Source organism: Peromyscus leucopus, chromosome 20 (assembly GCF_004664715.2).
Source record: "Peromyscus leucopus breed LL Stock chromosome 20, UCI_PerLeu_2.1, whole genome shotgun sequence".
NCBI classification, from domain to species: Eukaryota; Metazoa; Chordata; class Mammalia; order Rodentia; family Cricetidae; genus Peromyscus; species Peromyscus leucopus.
Window position 1 is genome coordinate 46,322,635 of NC_051080.1, and position 15,291 is coordinate 46,337,925.

General features: G+C 47.3%; 1 protein-coding gene across 2 annotated transcripts in view; it reads left to right on the forward strand.

Moving 5' to 3' along the window:
• Atp6v1c1 (ATPase H+ transporting V1 subunit C1) overlaps positions 1-919 on the forward strand; it is a 32,979-nt gene extending 32,060 nt beyond the window's left edge. For both annotated transcript variants that reach the window (XM_028879228.2, XM_037197742.1), the window contains one exon: positions 48-919. In XM_028879228.2, coding sequence (XP_028735061.1) covers positions 48-143 — 96 coding nt within the window. In that variant the 3' untranslated portion in view covers positions 144-919. The remainder of the gene's footprint in view (positions 1-47) is intronic.
• The last annotated feature ends 14,372 nt before the right edge of the window (positions 920-15,291 follow it).

The window sequence follows — 15,291 nt, forward strand, 5'->3', positions numbered from 1 at the left end:
TAAGAGGTCCTGTAAGTACCTAACTGGTGTTTGTGGTCTCTCCATAGGCTCCTATGGATATTCCTGGCCTGAACCTGAGTCAGCAAGAATACTACCCCTATGTATATTACAAGATTGATTGCAACTTGCTGGAATTCAAGTAAAAATGAGCTCCTGCTAGACAGTCCTCTTCTTGTGTTGATGTGTGCTCCCAGGATTCATTCTCGTAACTCTCGTGCCCTCTGCTTGCTCCTCACCCTTTCCCTAGGTGGATCTTCTCATGTGGTCCATATCTCAACATTTGCTTTTTAAAGGAAAAAATATATATTATATATTGTTTCTTTTTATTGATCAGGTCTGTAAATGTGTACTGAAACAAATCAGAGTTTATTTATAAATAGAATAGTTTATTTAAAGAGGTATTTTCCTCCTTGATATCATGGTATGCATAATTCTGTGTGTTACTATTGTGCACAGCCTTGTTTACAGGAGAATGGTGTAAACATACCGTTTTGTTCACTGTATTTAGTAGACATAACTGTTCAGTAGTTACTAAGTCGTGATGTAGAACAATGTGACAACGTTCAGGTGTGTGCTTTCCAATTTTCCCAACACTATCTGTCAGCACCGTTGACATCCACAGGACAGAATAAAAGAACCTGTGCACCGTGTGCTGTGTGTGTGACTTGAGGATTTCCCTGCAGTGTGGGCTCAGGGAAGGCACCGTCTGACGCAGTGGGCTACCTTCAGGATTCCACCACTGCCAAGCTGTGAGCGAGCCTTTGTGTCTGACTTGCGTATGATTTCATTGTGCCAAACTGAGGTCAGAGCACAAATCTGAAGGTTATTTTTCCAACACATGGTGATATTTATATTTGGACACTGGACGCTTAGTTCTCTTCAATAAGAAGTGGGGCCAGAATAAAGTGTAGCAAAACTATGCAGCATTGGTCATTTATTTTGTCTAAGTCTGTTTCCTAACTTCCATAATTATAAAGGCTTCACTCTGATTTCGTCATTCTTACATTGTCTGAAAATAGGCATTATTGGCCTTTAAAATTGCTGAAATGAATGGCTTGGCTAAAATCTAGAAAGAACTCTGAGAGGGGACTTTGTGGTAATCCCGTACTCACTGGACACATAGCTTTGTAAGTGGGAGAACTAGTCTGCACTGTTCCATCCCTTTTAGAAGATTAGCCTTCGAGATCTTTGCTACTTGGGATTTTGTATTTTTGTTTCTAAGTAGTTACTGACTCCAAACATACAATGTCTCCCTCTTTCCACCCTCAGGGGAAGTCTGGCCCTTTTCTGTGTCCAGCATCTATCTGTCTATCTCCCCTCCCTCCCTCCCTCCCTCCCTCCTTCCCTCCCTCCCTCCCTCCGAGCTGGTTTGGATGAGGCAGGGATTATACCGCCCACTCCTGTCCTGTTGCTGTCTGGATTAGTGGTTTATCCAAGGTCCACATTGTGAGACTTAAGCTCCTCACTCTTCCTGATCATGCGGTTCTACCAAGTGTCGGTCACAGAAGTCAGTGCTGCGTGTTCAGGGTATTCAAAGTGTTGCACTTTACTCTTGACCCGTCCTTGAGTACGCATGTACGTACGTCTGTGTGCACTTTGAATAGTACCCTGTAAGAGATTCTCCAAATTTTGACACATGCTGCCAAATGTGTGTCAGCGTTCTGAAGTCCAGATAGGTTAGGAGTGCGGGTGTGGTTGTCGTGGAGTTAGTCTCGCTGTGTAGCTTCAGTTGGCCTGGAGTTTGCTGTGTTGGCCAGGCTGGTCTTGAACTGAGAGCTTGCCTGCTTCAGCCTTGTGCTGGAATCAAAGGCATGGCCATGACATCCGGTAGGGATGCAGTTTTATTCTTTGTTTTCCTGTAGACAGAGGAAGCTGAAAAGCTTTCATTTCAATGTTAGAAATTTCTCTGAGTTTTTCTCTTTCTTATTTTGCAAGTGTTCTTTGAACCTTAGTATCTCAGGGATGTGGATAGTCTCTACTGTAAGGAACTGTGTTCAGTTAGTGACTGGTGAGCCACTCGATGGTTTGACGGTTGTGGCTGGGTAGGAACTGTGCTCTGGTGTCAATCATTCTGTGTGTGAAGCTCTGGGACTTGACCGCCCTTCCGTTAGGTATAGTGCAGCAGAGCGCCGAGATGGGATTCTGAAGCTGGTCCCCAACTCTGCTCCTCAGGAGCTCTCCACCCAGGCCAGCCCCGTCAGAGGTGGTCAGGGCTGCCATGAGTAACTGACCCACATGCAAGAGGGTGCCGAGTGTTGCCTAGAGAGAGCTGAACACATGCATTTACTTAGGGCTGGGAGCTGCCTCCCTGTGATTGATAGGGGAGCTTCAGGGTGCACATTGAGGGAGTCTGCAGTTAGAAATCCTTGCAGTCTTAACGCTGCTTTGGTGCCTGTCGTGGAGTTCAGCCTGTGGGGTGTATTTATAGTGTTGATGGTGGCCGCCACTGTGGGAAGGGCTGCTCCTGCTTGCTTCCCTTCCCAAGGCGGCTCCTGGGTCCCTCCTGTGTGAAGAATAGGCAGTTGTGAGACATCTGGAACACTTGGAGACCATTCTGACCTGTTGCTTCAGCCTTTCTCTGTGGTGATAGGAGGACTGGTCGGCCCTGTTTCACAAAGAAATTAAAAGCCAAAATATGTCTTTCTGTATGTGTGTGCACGTGTGTTCATTGATTGACTGATTGTGTGGTGCTGGGGAATAGAACCCAGGCCTGACACATGCTAGCAATAATTCCACCACTGAGCTACATTCCCAGGTCCTAACAACTTGGGAGTGACTCAAATGACAGACTTTGAGTCGGAGTCATATTTGAACCTAACATTTTTGATCGCTGAGATTCCCCACCAGTACCTGTCGGTAGAGATTGAGTCTGGAAGATGGACACCCACGTTCTAGATCGTGTTGGTGTTTGGCAGAGCCGACAGCAGGTCTTAGATGGTGGGTTGTGCTGTGTTTAGCTGATGCGTGCTGACTTTAATAACCTACAGCATCAGCCCAGGAGGTTGTTTCCCTATGCAAGCCTGCTAAAGCTGCTCCTAAACGAGCCCTCTGTGGACCATGACCTGAGTGGATTTGGGAATGAGCACAATCAAGTAGTGTCTTGAGAGACAGACTTTGTGGACATTGACTCAGCAGTGTGAGCATCTCTGCCTGCTCTCTTTTCTTCTTCTTGTTTGGTTTTTCGAGACAGGGTTTCTCTGTGTAGCTTTGCGCCTTTCCTAGAACTCACCCTGTAGCCCAGGCTGGCCTTGAACTCACAGAGATCCATCTGCCTCTGCCTCCCGAGTGCTGGGATTAAAGGTGTGCACCACCACTGCCTGGCTACCTGCTCTCTAAATTATGTTCTCAGGTATTGGAAATGAAATAGAAATCCTTGTCGACAGGAGAGTTTGCTACCATCTTCCTTTTGAGTTTAAGTAATGTGCACAAGGTGAAAAGCCACGTGTAGAAATATTACAGACTGCTTACAGTGAAAACCTTTGCTGCCTTTGGAAAAATATAGGGTTATTTATCGGGGACTATGGGGGTCCAGCCCCTCGATAGTCCCCTCCCAGGGTCCAGGAAGAATCTACAACCAGCTGATAATTAATCTTTGATGAAAAGAAATGAAGCTATGTACACGAAACTCCTTAGTTCATACACTTTGTTATTCTGTGATAGTTCTCTCTCTACACAGCTTCTATTCTGCTCTCATGTCTAGCTCCTCTCTTGCCTGATTTCTCTATATTTATCTACTGTCCCCTCTAGGTTCTATCTTAATTCCTTCATCTAGTTCTGTCCCTTCTAGGTTCTCATCTATCTAGTTCTTTCCCCTATCAGCTCCTCTCCCGTCTCCTCTCTCATCTGGCTCTTCCTCATCTTGTTCTTCCCCATCTGGCTCTTCCTCATCTTCCATCTCGTTCCTCTAGTCCTCTCTTCTAGCCCTTCAGTCTAGTTCTTCCCCATCTCGGTTCGTTCCTCTCAAGTTCTTACCCATCTAGTTCTTCCATTCTCTTTTCTCTTCTCTCTCCGTGCCCTGGAAGTCCCGGTATATAAAGGGAGGGTCCGAGCTAAATTGTGTAAAGCTATTACTTAACGTCCACCTCTCCTAGGCAGTGTCTCCTTGTGGAATTTACCGTAAGTCAGGAGACTTGCATGTGGGCCGTTATCACTGTTAGTCCTCGGAAGTTGAGCCCCCACCTGGGTGGTGTTTCCTGTAGTCCTTCAAAGTGGCTAAGGGAGACAATGTGATACCAGAGAAAGCCTTTCCCGAGGCTGTTCTCCAAATACCTGGAATGTATATGTCCAGAGAGTGGTCAGTCCACACTGTTAGCCCTTCTTAGGGAAAAGTCAATTGGGAAAGCTATGAAGGCACACATGATTTTCATAACAGAAGACAGCTGATATATAACAAGCCAAGTAACACCAAAAGCTCCTTGGGATTTGGCTTCCTCTGGAGGAATTCCCTGATCCCTCCAGGTAGTGACTTTGCCATAACCAGCTGAGTTCTTATGATATATTCCTGCGGCCTACAGCAGTTATTGTTTTATTAACATCAGTAAAAGAAGAAATCGCTTCTCAGTTTCTTAATAAAATCAAATGCAGTAAATCAGTGAGAGATAGTTTGCTGTGGAAAGTCTATAACAGTATTGTGTTCTGTAGAAAACGTTACAGTTTAGAGACAAGCGCTCAATTAAAAATTAATTACTGCCTGGTGTGATGGTGCACACCTTTACTCCTATCACCCAGGAGGCAGGTAGATCTCTGTGGCCAGGACAGCCTGGTCTACGTAGTGATTTCCAAGACAGCCAGGGCTCTATATAGGTCAGACCCTGTCTCAGTAAGACAAAACAACAACAAAGACCTTAGAACAATTTTTTTTTTTTTTTTTTTTTTTGAGACAGGGTTTCTCTGTGTAGCTTTGCACCTCTCCTAGAACTCACTTGGTAGCCCAGGCTGGCCTCGAACTCAGAGATCCACCTGGCTCTGCCTCCCGAGTGCTGGGATTAAAGGCTTGCGCCACCACCGCCCGGCAGAACAAAATATTTTAAATTGCCATTTCAATACATAACCGTATTCATAGTTTGTATTTATAGCATTAGGTCCTTTGGAAACGTGACTGTGGAGGCTGGGGAGATGGCTCAGCAGGTGATGCTCTTGCGGAGGACCCAGGGTTGGTCCCAGTACCCATGGGCTCACAGACACTAACTCCAGCTCCAGATGATCAGCGTTCTCTGGCTTCTGTGGACACTGCACACATGTGGTACACATATGAAGCAAACACTCACACATAAAAACAAGTCTTCTAAAGAAAAATCTGAATGTAATCCTGGTCTCCCCCCCCACCCCCTGCTGAGGACTGAACCCAAAACTTTTTTTTTTTTTTTTTTTTTTGGTTTTTCGTGACAAGGTTTCTCTGTATAGCTTTGGAGCCTGTCCTGGAACTCACTCTGTAGCCCAAGCTGGCCTCGAACTCACAGAGATCCGCCTGCCTCTGCCTCCCAAGTGCTGGGATTAAAGGCGTGCGCTACCACCACCCAGCTCTGGTTTCTTAATAAGAAAGAATATATCACATTGGAACCATTTCATTTCCAAAAGACTCGCCTTCATAGTCCAAGTCCATTATCTGAGAGACAGGATTGGAGAGACCAGGAATGGTCAGGGTAAAGAATTTTGAAGCTGGAGGCAGCAGCAAACGAGATTTCCTGCCAGTTCCGCTACTGAAATCATATGACCTGTCCATGGGGGCACTGAAGACATTTAATGAAGACATAATGAAAGTGCCGCTTCGAGTACCCCTAGGAGAGGTAGTTGACAATCCTGCATAGATCTAAGGAGTAATCTACAGCGTAATCGAACACCCAGGAGCTACTTAGGCGTGTGGTCAGCCGGGAGGACTCGAGCCTCTTTAGGCCTTACTCAAATAGTGATTGTTGTCTATCATAGATGACTGTGGTCAAACCAGCTACTCTGACTTGTCACTGAGGAAGAGTCCCATCTCCATCATGTCTGACCCACAAAGCCCTCTGAGAGCCCTGCCTTCTCAGGTGTCTGCATACAGATGGTGTCATGTACAAGTGTGTCAAACAGTGCATCAAACCACATTTTATCTTTTGTTGCCATGATTGATCCGTATGTTTATGAAATGTAAAGAAAGTAAGACGTGGAAAGAATGAATGGTTTGTATGAGAAAACCATAGGAGGGAAAAAGTGGAAGAAGGAATAATTACAGCTCCACCTCGAGCTTGGAGGAGAAAATGTCGAGACTATCGAATCCAAAGAGCACGTTTCATGGTCTTTTGCTGGTAACTAGGTATGTGGTCGACCTCAGCAGATAAGCTGTGGCAACTTTCTTTAAAGGGTCACTTACTCTGCTCACATAGTTCCTTTTCCCTTAACACAGGTCGCCCCGTTTCACAGGTACCCATTATATTCGGATTGACTCTCAGTGTAGGTCCGTACAGAGTTTATGTTTATTCGAAGCACAGAGTCCTTCCTGTTTCCTATCAAAATTATGACCATGCAGGGCTTGTGCGCTGCCACCAGAGGGCACTCTAGTGCTGCTGAAAAGTAAGCACGTTGCTTGTTCTCTGCCCAGGTGGTTGGCTGGTTCTGAAATGTGTGTGTGGTTAAGGGAAGCCCACACTCAGCAGCATTCTCTCTGGGGGTATTTTATTAAACCATATTAATAGAAAAATTCCAAAAAAACTAAACAATTCATTCTGTGAGTTAATCCCAAACTGTGTGTGTGTGTGTGTGTGTGTGTGTGTGTGTGTGTGTGTGTGTGTATGTGTGTGTGTCTCGAGCATATATCGGACCATTGGCTGTAGTTACTGAGCTTGTACTGGGAGCCCTGCATTGCTCTGAGCTCCTGTGGTCTGGAGTTCCAGACTGAACTTTCCAGAGAAAGCAGGGGGTGTGCCAGTATTTCATGCTTCCTACCGTCAGGCAGTACCCCTGGCCACCTCATGTTCCTGCCACCATGCCTTCCACCATGGTGAACAACATATATATATATTTTATTTTACACTACCATTCAGTTCTACATATCAGCCATGGGTTCCCCTATTCTCCCCCTCCCACCCCCTCCCCTTACCCCCAGCCTACCCCCCATTTCCACCTCCTCCAGGATAAGTCCTCCCCCGAGGACTGCGATCAACCTGGTAGACTCAGTCCAGGCAGGTCCAGTCCCTTCCTCCCAGACTGAGCCAAGTGTCCCTGCATAAGCTCCAGGTTTCAAACAGCCAACTCATGCAATGAGCACAGGACTTGGTCCCACTGCCTAGTTGCCTCCCAAACTGATCAAGTCAATCAACTGTCTCACCTATTCAGAGGGCCTGATCCAGCTGGGGGCCCCTCAGCCTGTTCATAGTTCATGTGTTTCCATTCATTTGGCTATTTTTTTTTCAATAATTGAGTAAAACCGAAAATTATTATAAGCCACAGTCGTCCTAGGGACCTCCATGCTATATATATAGCCTCTATGGTTCTATGGGTTGTGGTCTGATTGTTCTTTATTTTATATCTAGAATCCACCTATGAGTGAGTACATACCATGACTGTCTTTCTGGGTTTGGGTTACCTCACTCAGGATGATTTTTTCTAGTTCCATCCATTTGCCTGCAAATTTCATGCTTTCATTGTTTTTTTCTGCTGAGTAGTACTCCATTGTGTATATGTACCACATTTTTTTCATCCATTCTTCCGTTGATGGGCATCTAGGTTGTTTCCAGGTTCTGGCTATTACAAATAGTGCTACTATGAACATAGCTGAGCATGTATCTTTATGGTATGAATCAGCATTCCTTGGGTAGATGCCCAAGAGTGGGATGGCTGGGTCTTGAGGTAGTTCGATTCCTAATTTTCTGAGAAACCGTCATACTGATTTCCACAGTGGTTGTACAAGTTTACATTCCCACCAACAGTGGAGGAGTGTTCCCTTTGCTCCACATCCTCTCCAACATTGGTTGTCATTGGTGTTTTTGATCGTAGCCATTCTAACAGGTGTAAGGTGGTATCTCAGAGTCGTTTTGGTTTGCATTTCTCTGATGATTAAGGATGTTGAGCATTTCTTTAAATGTCTTTCAGCCATTTGTGATTCTTGTTTTGTGAATTCTCTGTTTAGCTCTTTAGCCCATTTTTTAATTGGACTGTTCAGTATTTTGATGTCTAGTTTCTTGAGTTCTTTATATACTGTGGAGATCAGTCCTCTGTCAGATGTGGGGTTGCTGAAGATCTTTTCTCATTCTGTTGGCTGTCTTTTTGTCTTATTGACTGTGTCTTTTGCCCTGCAAAAGCTTCTCAGTTTCGAGAGGTCCCATTTATTAATTGTTGTGCTCAGGGTCTGTGCTGTTGGTGTTTTATTTAGGAAATGAACAACCCCTTTTTAAACTGAGCCGACTGAGCCTCCTCCCCTAAGTTGCTGTTCTCAGGTGTTTGATCACAAGAAGAAACATAGCTAGGTGTCGTGTGCCTATCCAGAAAGTTCAGCCCGAAGACCCATACTTTTTCAAATCTAGCCACACAGTAGGCCCAGCTGAAGAGAACATTGTCCAAAATATTTGTCTGTGATGATACTCTAGATGGTGTCGGTTTGTGTTGCCAGGTGTATGCTCATAGCTGTTGATCTCCTGAAATGTCACTAACGTGGCAGGAAAGGACACTTGACTTTTAATACAGTTAGTTGCCCGTGGCTCGTGGCCATGTTCCTGTGGCTGCACCTGTTCTGAGCCCGCAGCCTCTCTGTGCCTTGATTGCCAGATTGGGTTTCTCAGCAGTCTGGGGAACAAGGAGAGGAAAGGGGGGCTCTGTGAGTCACTGCTGATGTGCCTTGGATTGCTACAGACAGCGTTCCCTTTATCACGAAAGGCACTGCGCACATTTTGTGCCTCTGTCCATGAGGATAAACGGTTGTGGTACTGACAGACCAAAAGCTGTTTCTGATGGGAAACATTGAATCAGCAGAATTGAAAACACAGCTGTGTGCTTCTGATGGGAGCATAATTTCCTGTCAGTCAATGCCTACTTAGCATTTGTTTGTGCAGGGCAGGACCGGCTCCGGGAGACATCAAGGAGATGCTCAGCACCCATAGGATTTGCAGTTCACAGAATGCTGAGGCATTAAGGCCTCTTGCAGGAAGCCCAGAGGCCCTCAGGAAGAGGCGCTCTGTTAGGAAAGGGGTCATGTTGACCAGTGGTGTGCAGGTGAGGGTCTTACCACTTCCGTGACAGGGGAACTGCCCTGCCCAGCAGCAGGTTGGGGGTTGCAGGGCTGACAGCCGTGTGTCTGCAGCCTGGGTTGCCGCCTGTCTTTGCTCTGGGTCTCTGCTGCCTGTGCGCCCTCTCCACTGTGAGTGGCCACTTTGTCCTGTCTTGCTTCCCTTCAGTTAGTCCTCCTAGCGCTGAGGCAGGAGATGGCTGCTCGCTGTTGTGAATCATGAGGAGCTCATTTCCCACAGAGGCCTCTTGTTCAAACCGATCTCTCTTTTCAACTTGGCTTCTCTGTGCTTTCTCGAAGCAGAATCTTTTTGTTGTTGTTGTTCTTTTTGTTTGTTTTTTCAAGACAGAATTTCTCTGTGTTTAACAGTCCTGGCTGTCCTGGATCTCACTTGGTAGCCCAGGCTGACCTCAAATTCACTGAGGTCCACCTGCCTCTGCCTCCCAAGTGCTGGGATTAAAGGCGTGTGCCACTGACGCTTGGGGCAGAATCGTCTTTAATGTTTGTTTTTTAATTTGATGGGAACCTTTTTTTTAAATTTTATAAATATGGGTGTGTTTGCATGTGTGTTGATGTGCCTGCAGAAGACAGAAGAGGGCATCAGATTCTCTGGAACTGGAGTTACAAGCATGGGTGCTGGGATTTGAACCCAGGTCCTCCGGAAGAGCAGCCAGTGCTCTTAAGTGCTGAGCTCACCTAAGAAAGTTGAAACCCCACAAAAACTTAGGAAGTTCAAAGCATGCAAAACATGTGGATGAGCTTTAAAAACATACTAAGAAGCCACACACACACACACACACACACACACACACACACACATCACATGATTTCATTATGTGAAATGTAGGCAAATCCGTAGACTCAGAAAGCATAGTGGTTGGCAGGCTCCAAAGAGGAAGAGATTTGTGACAACACCGGGTGGGAGAGGTTTGTAAGAAAATGGTCAAAACTGGGTGGTGTTGGTAATGGCTGCACAACTCTGAACAGAGTAAAACCAAATGACACAGTTATAGTTTTTTTAATTTTATGGGTATGAGTGTTCTGTCTATGTATGTGAGTGTGCCACATGTGAGTGTGGTGTCCTCAGGGCAGGGCAGCGGATCGGATCCCCGGGAACTGGGTTACAGTGGTGGTGAGCTGTCACCGAGGTACTGGAAACTGAGCCAGGCTCCTCTGGAAGAGCAGCCGGGTCTCCAGCCCCAAGTGACACAACTTTGAAAAGGTGAATTGTATTCTGTGAAACTCAGATTAAAGAGCTGCCCCGGGACCCGCAGAATTCCCAGTAGTGATTTACGTGAATCCCTGCATCCCCGTGAAGGATTGAGGTTTCACTTCCTGTTTCTGCTGTGTTCCGCTGTTGGCATTTGCTCCACACATCATTCCAACCTCAATGCAGAGTCCTGCCAACCTTCCTCCTCCTCCAGGCCCGACGTTCCAGGTCGTCCCTTCCGTGGTCACAGTGTCCATGTCCTCTGTCCTCAGCACTCCGCCTGCTGAGGAGCTGCCGGCCGGGAGGTTGGCACACACACCATGCCCAGGTCCCCGTGCCTTTGGAGCGTTCATTCAGCAGTTGTTTCCTGAGGATGGACTCCTTATTCAACACCTTCTGTGTTTGTTCTTGAGAGGGTTCCACTGTGTAGTCCTGACTGGCCTGGAACTCGGGATGTAGACCAGGCTGCTCTAAGATCCACTTCGCTCTGTCCACGGTGCTTGGGCTTAAATTGCCACCACACTCAGCTTTTTTTTTCCTTTTTAAACAAACAAACCAGCCTGACTGTGTAGCACAGGCAGCCCTGGGACTCACTGGAGGGCTTTTGGGAACCACGTTAGTTTTCTCATCATGTGATAAGACATCTGAGAGAAGCAGTGAGGGAGGACGTGTCTAGGCTCAGGGTTTAGGGGGTGAGGTTCATCATGGTGGGGAAAGAAAGCATGATGGGCCTGCTCTGTCTTCTGGAAGTGGTCAGGAAACAGCTCAACTGGAATTGGTGCGGGCTACACCCTCCAAGTGACCACTGCCTCCTGCTGGGCCCTACTTCCAAAACACCCCACGGCGTGTCCCAAACAGCCCCACCTAACCAGTGGGGGCCAACGAGCCAGTGGGGGCATTTCACATTCAGACCTCATTCCACCTCTGACCCTCATGGAGTCATAGTGCAAAATGCATTCAGTGTGACTTCAGAGCTGAATAGTTTTATAGTTCTAACATTGTTCAAGTATCCAAAGTTCTTCTGAGACTCACTGCAGTTTCGTAATCAACCCTGTTTTAAAAAAAAGTGTGTGTGTGTGTGTGTGTGTGTGTGTGTGTGTGTGTGAAACATATTATAATGACAGAGCAAATAGTTCCCATTCCAAAAGAGGAAGGGGGCGTAGCAAGGAGAGATGGCACAAATATTAGACCAAACTCTGGCAGGAAAGCATCAAATCCTGTGGTTCTTTGTCCAGCATCATGGGCCCACGATGGCATGATCTGGACTCAGCAGACTCGAGTGGCCCCACCCCAGTGGCTCTCGGGGGCCTGTGGCAAAAGTGACCTTTGTCTTGGACCAGCATCCCCCTGCCTTAGAAGGAAGAATCTGCAGCATACTGGGGTCTCCTTGACAACGGAGGCTTCACCCTCACCGCTCCCTTCAAGGTCACAAGGCCTCCTTTCAGGCAGTCAGGTCCTGCCACAATCACTTGGCCTAGGGCTTCCTGGAACCTTATGTAAACCTCTGTGACGCCATGACCCTCGGGCTTCAGATGCTGCCAGCTGGAGGTGTATCTTGGCCCCTTCACCACGGCTATGGAGGAGTTTGAATATCTGCCTCGCTGACCACGTCCCCAGGTTGCCCGGAAGCCTGCTGTATTAGAGACCCCCCACGCCTTCCTCTCTCACATGTTCCAAGAGTTTATTAGAATGGAGACCTTTTTCAAATCCCCCACTGTCATGAACATAAAGAAAAGCTTGTCCAGCCAAAGGACAATCTGGAGTCAAAATAAAATCCAGTGGTACAGCTGGGCGGTGATGGAGCAGGCCTATAATCTTAGCAGAGCCAGGTGGAGCTCTGGGCTCAAGACCAGCCAGAACTACAGAGCAAGGCATGCAAACAAAATCTGCCCTAAAATGTACAGACTCCCGAGCAGCAATGACTTCATCCTCCATGCTAAGAGATGGGAAAAGAAGGGTTTTTTGTTTTGTTTTGTTGTTTGTTTGTTTGTTTGTTTGTTTGTTTGTTTTTCGAGACAGGTTTTCTCCACATAACAGCCCTGGTTGTCCTGGAACTCGATCTGTAGACCAGGCTGGCCTCAAATTCACAGACCCACCTGCCTCTGCCTCCTGAGTGCTGGGATCAAAGGCGTGCGCCATCATGTGATCTCTATGGTCCAATCCAGTTGCTGACAGCGACCCCTCTGAAGTCTCTACGTCTTTGTCTTCATTTTTTAAAAGAAAACATCCCGCTCTCCTAAACTCCCACCCAAATGAAATAAACAAACAAACACTATGCTGTTTGGAGCACCCCAGGGCTCCTTTAGCCCCAGACCACTCCACATCACTTCCACAAACCAGTTCCAAATGCCCGTGAGACACACGATGTCCAGGTTTCTCCACAGCAATGGCAGCTGCTGTCTTCTGGACACCGGTTCCTCTGTTAGTCACTTTAGTGGTTGTGATAAAACATCTGAAAGAAGCATCTTAAAGGAAGCATTTGGTTTGGCCCATGATTTGACAGAATACAGTCCTCTGGGAGGGACAACAACTACCTCCCATCCATGGCAGCGGTGAAAACAGGAAGCTGCTTGCTCACATTTCAGCGGGGCAGGAAGCAGATCCACAGGAGCATGGCGGAGCTGTAATCCTCAAGTATCGCCCTTACACACACACACACACACACACACACACACACACACACACACACACAGCAGTGAGTTACACTTTCAGCCAGGCCCCACCTCCTACAGGCTCGACAGCCTCCCTAAACAGTGCCACCAGGGTTGAAGTGATCCCAATCCTCCTCCGGCAGTGCTCTTCCGGAGGCTCTGCAGACCTGAGGTTTGATCTTGCTGGAGGAAGTTAGTCACTGGGACTGGTTCCTCGGAGACATCTTGTCCTCGGCCTCTTCCCAGCTTTGCTCTGCTTCCTGTCCTCCACGACATTCTCCTTCTAGCCCTGATCTGGCTTGTTTCACCCCAGGGGTGCTCTGCCTCGGAACTGGCCCTGAATCAAGACAACTGGATGCATCTCAGCCAAAAGACATGCTTTCCTGCCTCGGTTGTTTATATCAGGCATTTTGGTCCCAGTGACACAAAACTCAGGATCTCAGCGACATTTTCAAGGATAGCCCTGGCAATGACCTTACTCGTGGGTTCATAACCACAATTCCTCCTGTTTTACCCAGCGCATTCACAGTAGGCTCTGGGTCCTGGCTCTCCAGTGGGTGAAATTACTGAGTCTAGTCTGCTCCCGGAAGTGGGCTAGACTACGCTGCAGAGTTCTCTCCACCTCCCCTTCTGTTTGTCTCTTTTTCCGGTGCTAAGGACTGCACACAGAACCTTGTGATGCTAGGCCTCGGCAGCTTTTCACTTTCTGTCGCAGACATACTTAATCCTGTTCTACAAGTGACTGTGAAATTCCAGGCAGCGTTTTGTAATTTGTAAGCTTTGTTTATTTTATGTGTATGGGTATTTTACCTTAGTGCATGCTTGGTGCCTGGAGAGGCCCTGAAGAGGGTGCTGAGTCCTCTGGAACTGGAGTCACAGACAATTGTTAACCTCCATTTGTGGGTGCTGGGAACCGAACCGGTCTTCTGCAAGATCAAGTGTTCCTAACCACGGAGTCAGCCATCTCTGTATCTCAGCCGCTTTCCCACTGCTGTGATAAAACACCATGACCAAGGCAACTTACAAAGGGAAGGGTTTATATTTACTTTTTAAAAGATTCATTTATTTTATGTATAGGGTGCTCTGTCTGCATGTACACCTGCAGGCCAGGAGAGGGCACCGTCCCATTATAGATGGCTGTGAGCCACCCTATGCTTGCTGGGAATTGAACTCTGGGCCCTCTGAAAGGGTTGCCAATGCTCTTAACCACTGGGCCATCTCTCCAGCTCTGGAAGAGTTTATTTTGAACTAACAGTTCCCGAGGTTAGAGTCCATCACCATCATGCTGGGGAAGTGTGGCAGTAAGCACCAGGCAGGAGCAGCCGAGAGCGCACATCTCAAAACGCAAACAGGAGACAGCAAATTTGAAATGGTGCTGGTTTCCAAGCTCTCAACACCCATTCCGACATACTTCCTCCAGCAAGGCCACACCTCCTAAGCCTGCCCAGACTGGGCCACCAACTGGGGACCAAGTATTCAAATGCCTAAGGTTGGGGTGGGGAGGGCAGACATCTTATTCGAACCAGCACACTTTATCACTTATGTTTTGTTAGCTGTTCTGTCTTTTTAGGTAATAACTGACTCTTAGGCCCCTCAGTCATACAGCAGCCTTTCATAATAGCCGACATACCACCTCAGGGGTTGGTTTGTTTGTTTGTTGACAGGAGGTAACATTGTCTTATTTTGTTTTGTTTTTTTGAGACACGGTTTCTGTATAACCTCTCTCCCTGTCCTGGATCTCACTCTAGAATAGGCTGCCCTCAAACTCACAGAGATCCTCCTGCTTCTGCCCCCCAAATGCTGGGATTAAAGGAGTGTGCCACCCCTGCCCAGTGAAAATCGTTCTTTTAATTCCATGGGGGAGGGGCTGGAAATGGCCGACATTGTCTTTGGATTTCTCCAGCATTAGTGTTCCTCACTTCCTTCCCTCAGTGGGAAGAGCTGTCCCTGTTTTAAACTGTCCAGCACTGTGCTGAGGGACAAGAGCAAGGATTTCCACTGACTCCCACGGAAGCGAACACATAGAAGATGCTGTTCTGGCTTCCCCCACGCTGTGTGAGCCATTTGAGGCATTGTGCAGAGTCTTAGAGGAGACGTGACCCTTGGAATATTGAGTTGATTGCCTGAGAAGTGTTCGCTGTCCTTCAGTGTCTGAACCCATGTAATTAGGGGCCTACGCTGAAAGGAAATGTAAAATTTTCCATAGTCACGGCTTTCCAGATTTGAGTTGGCCG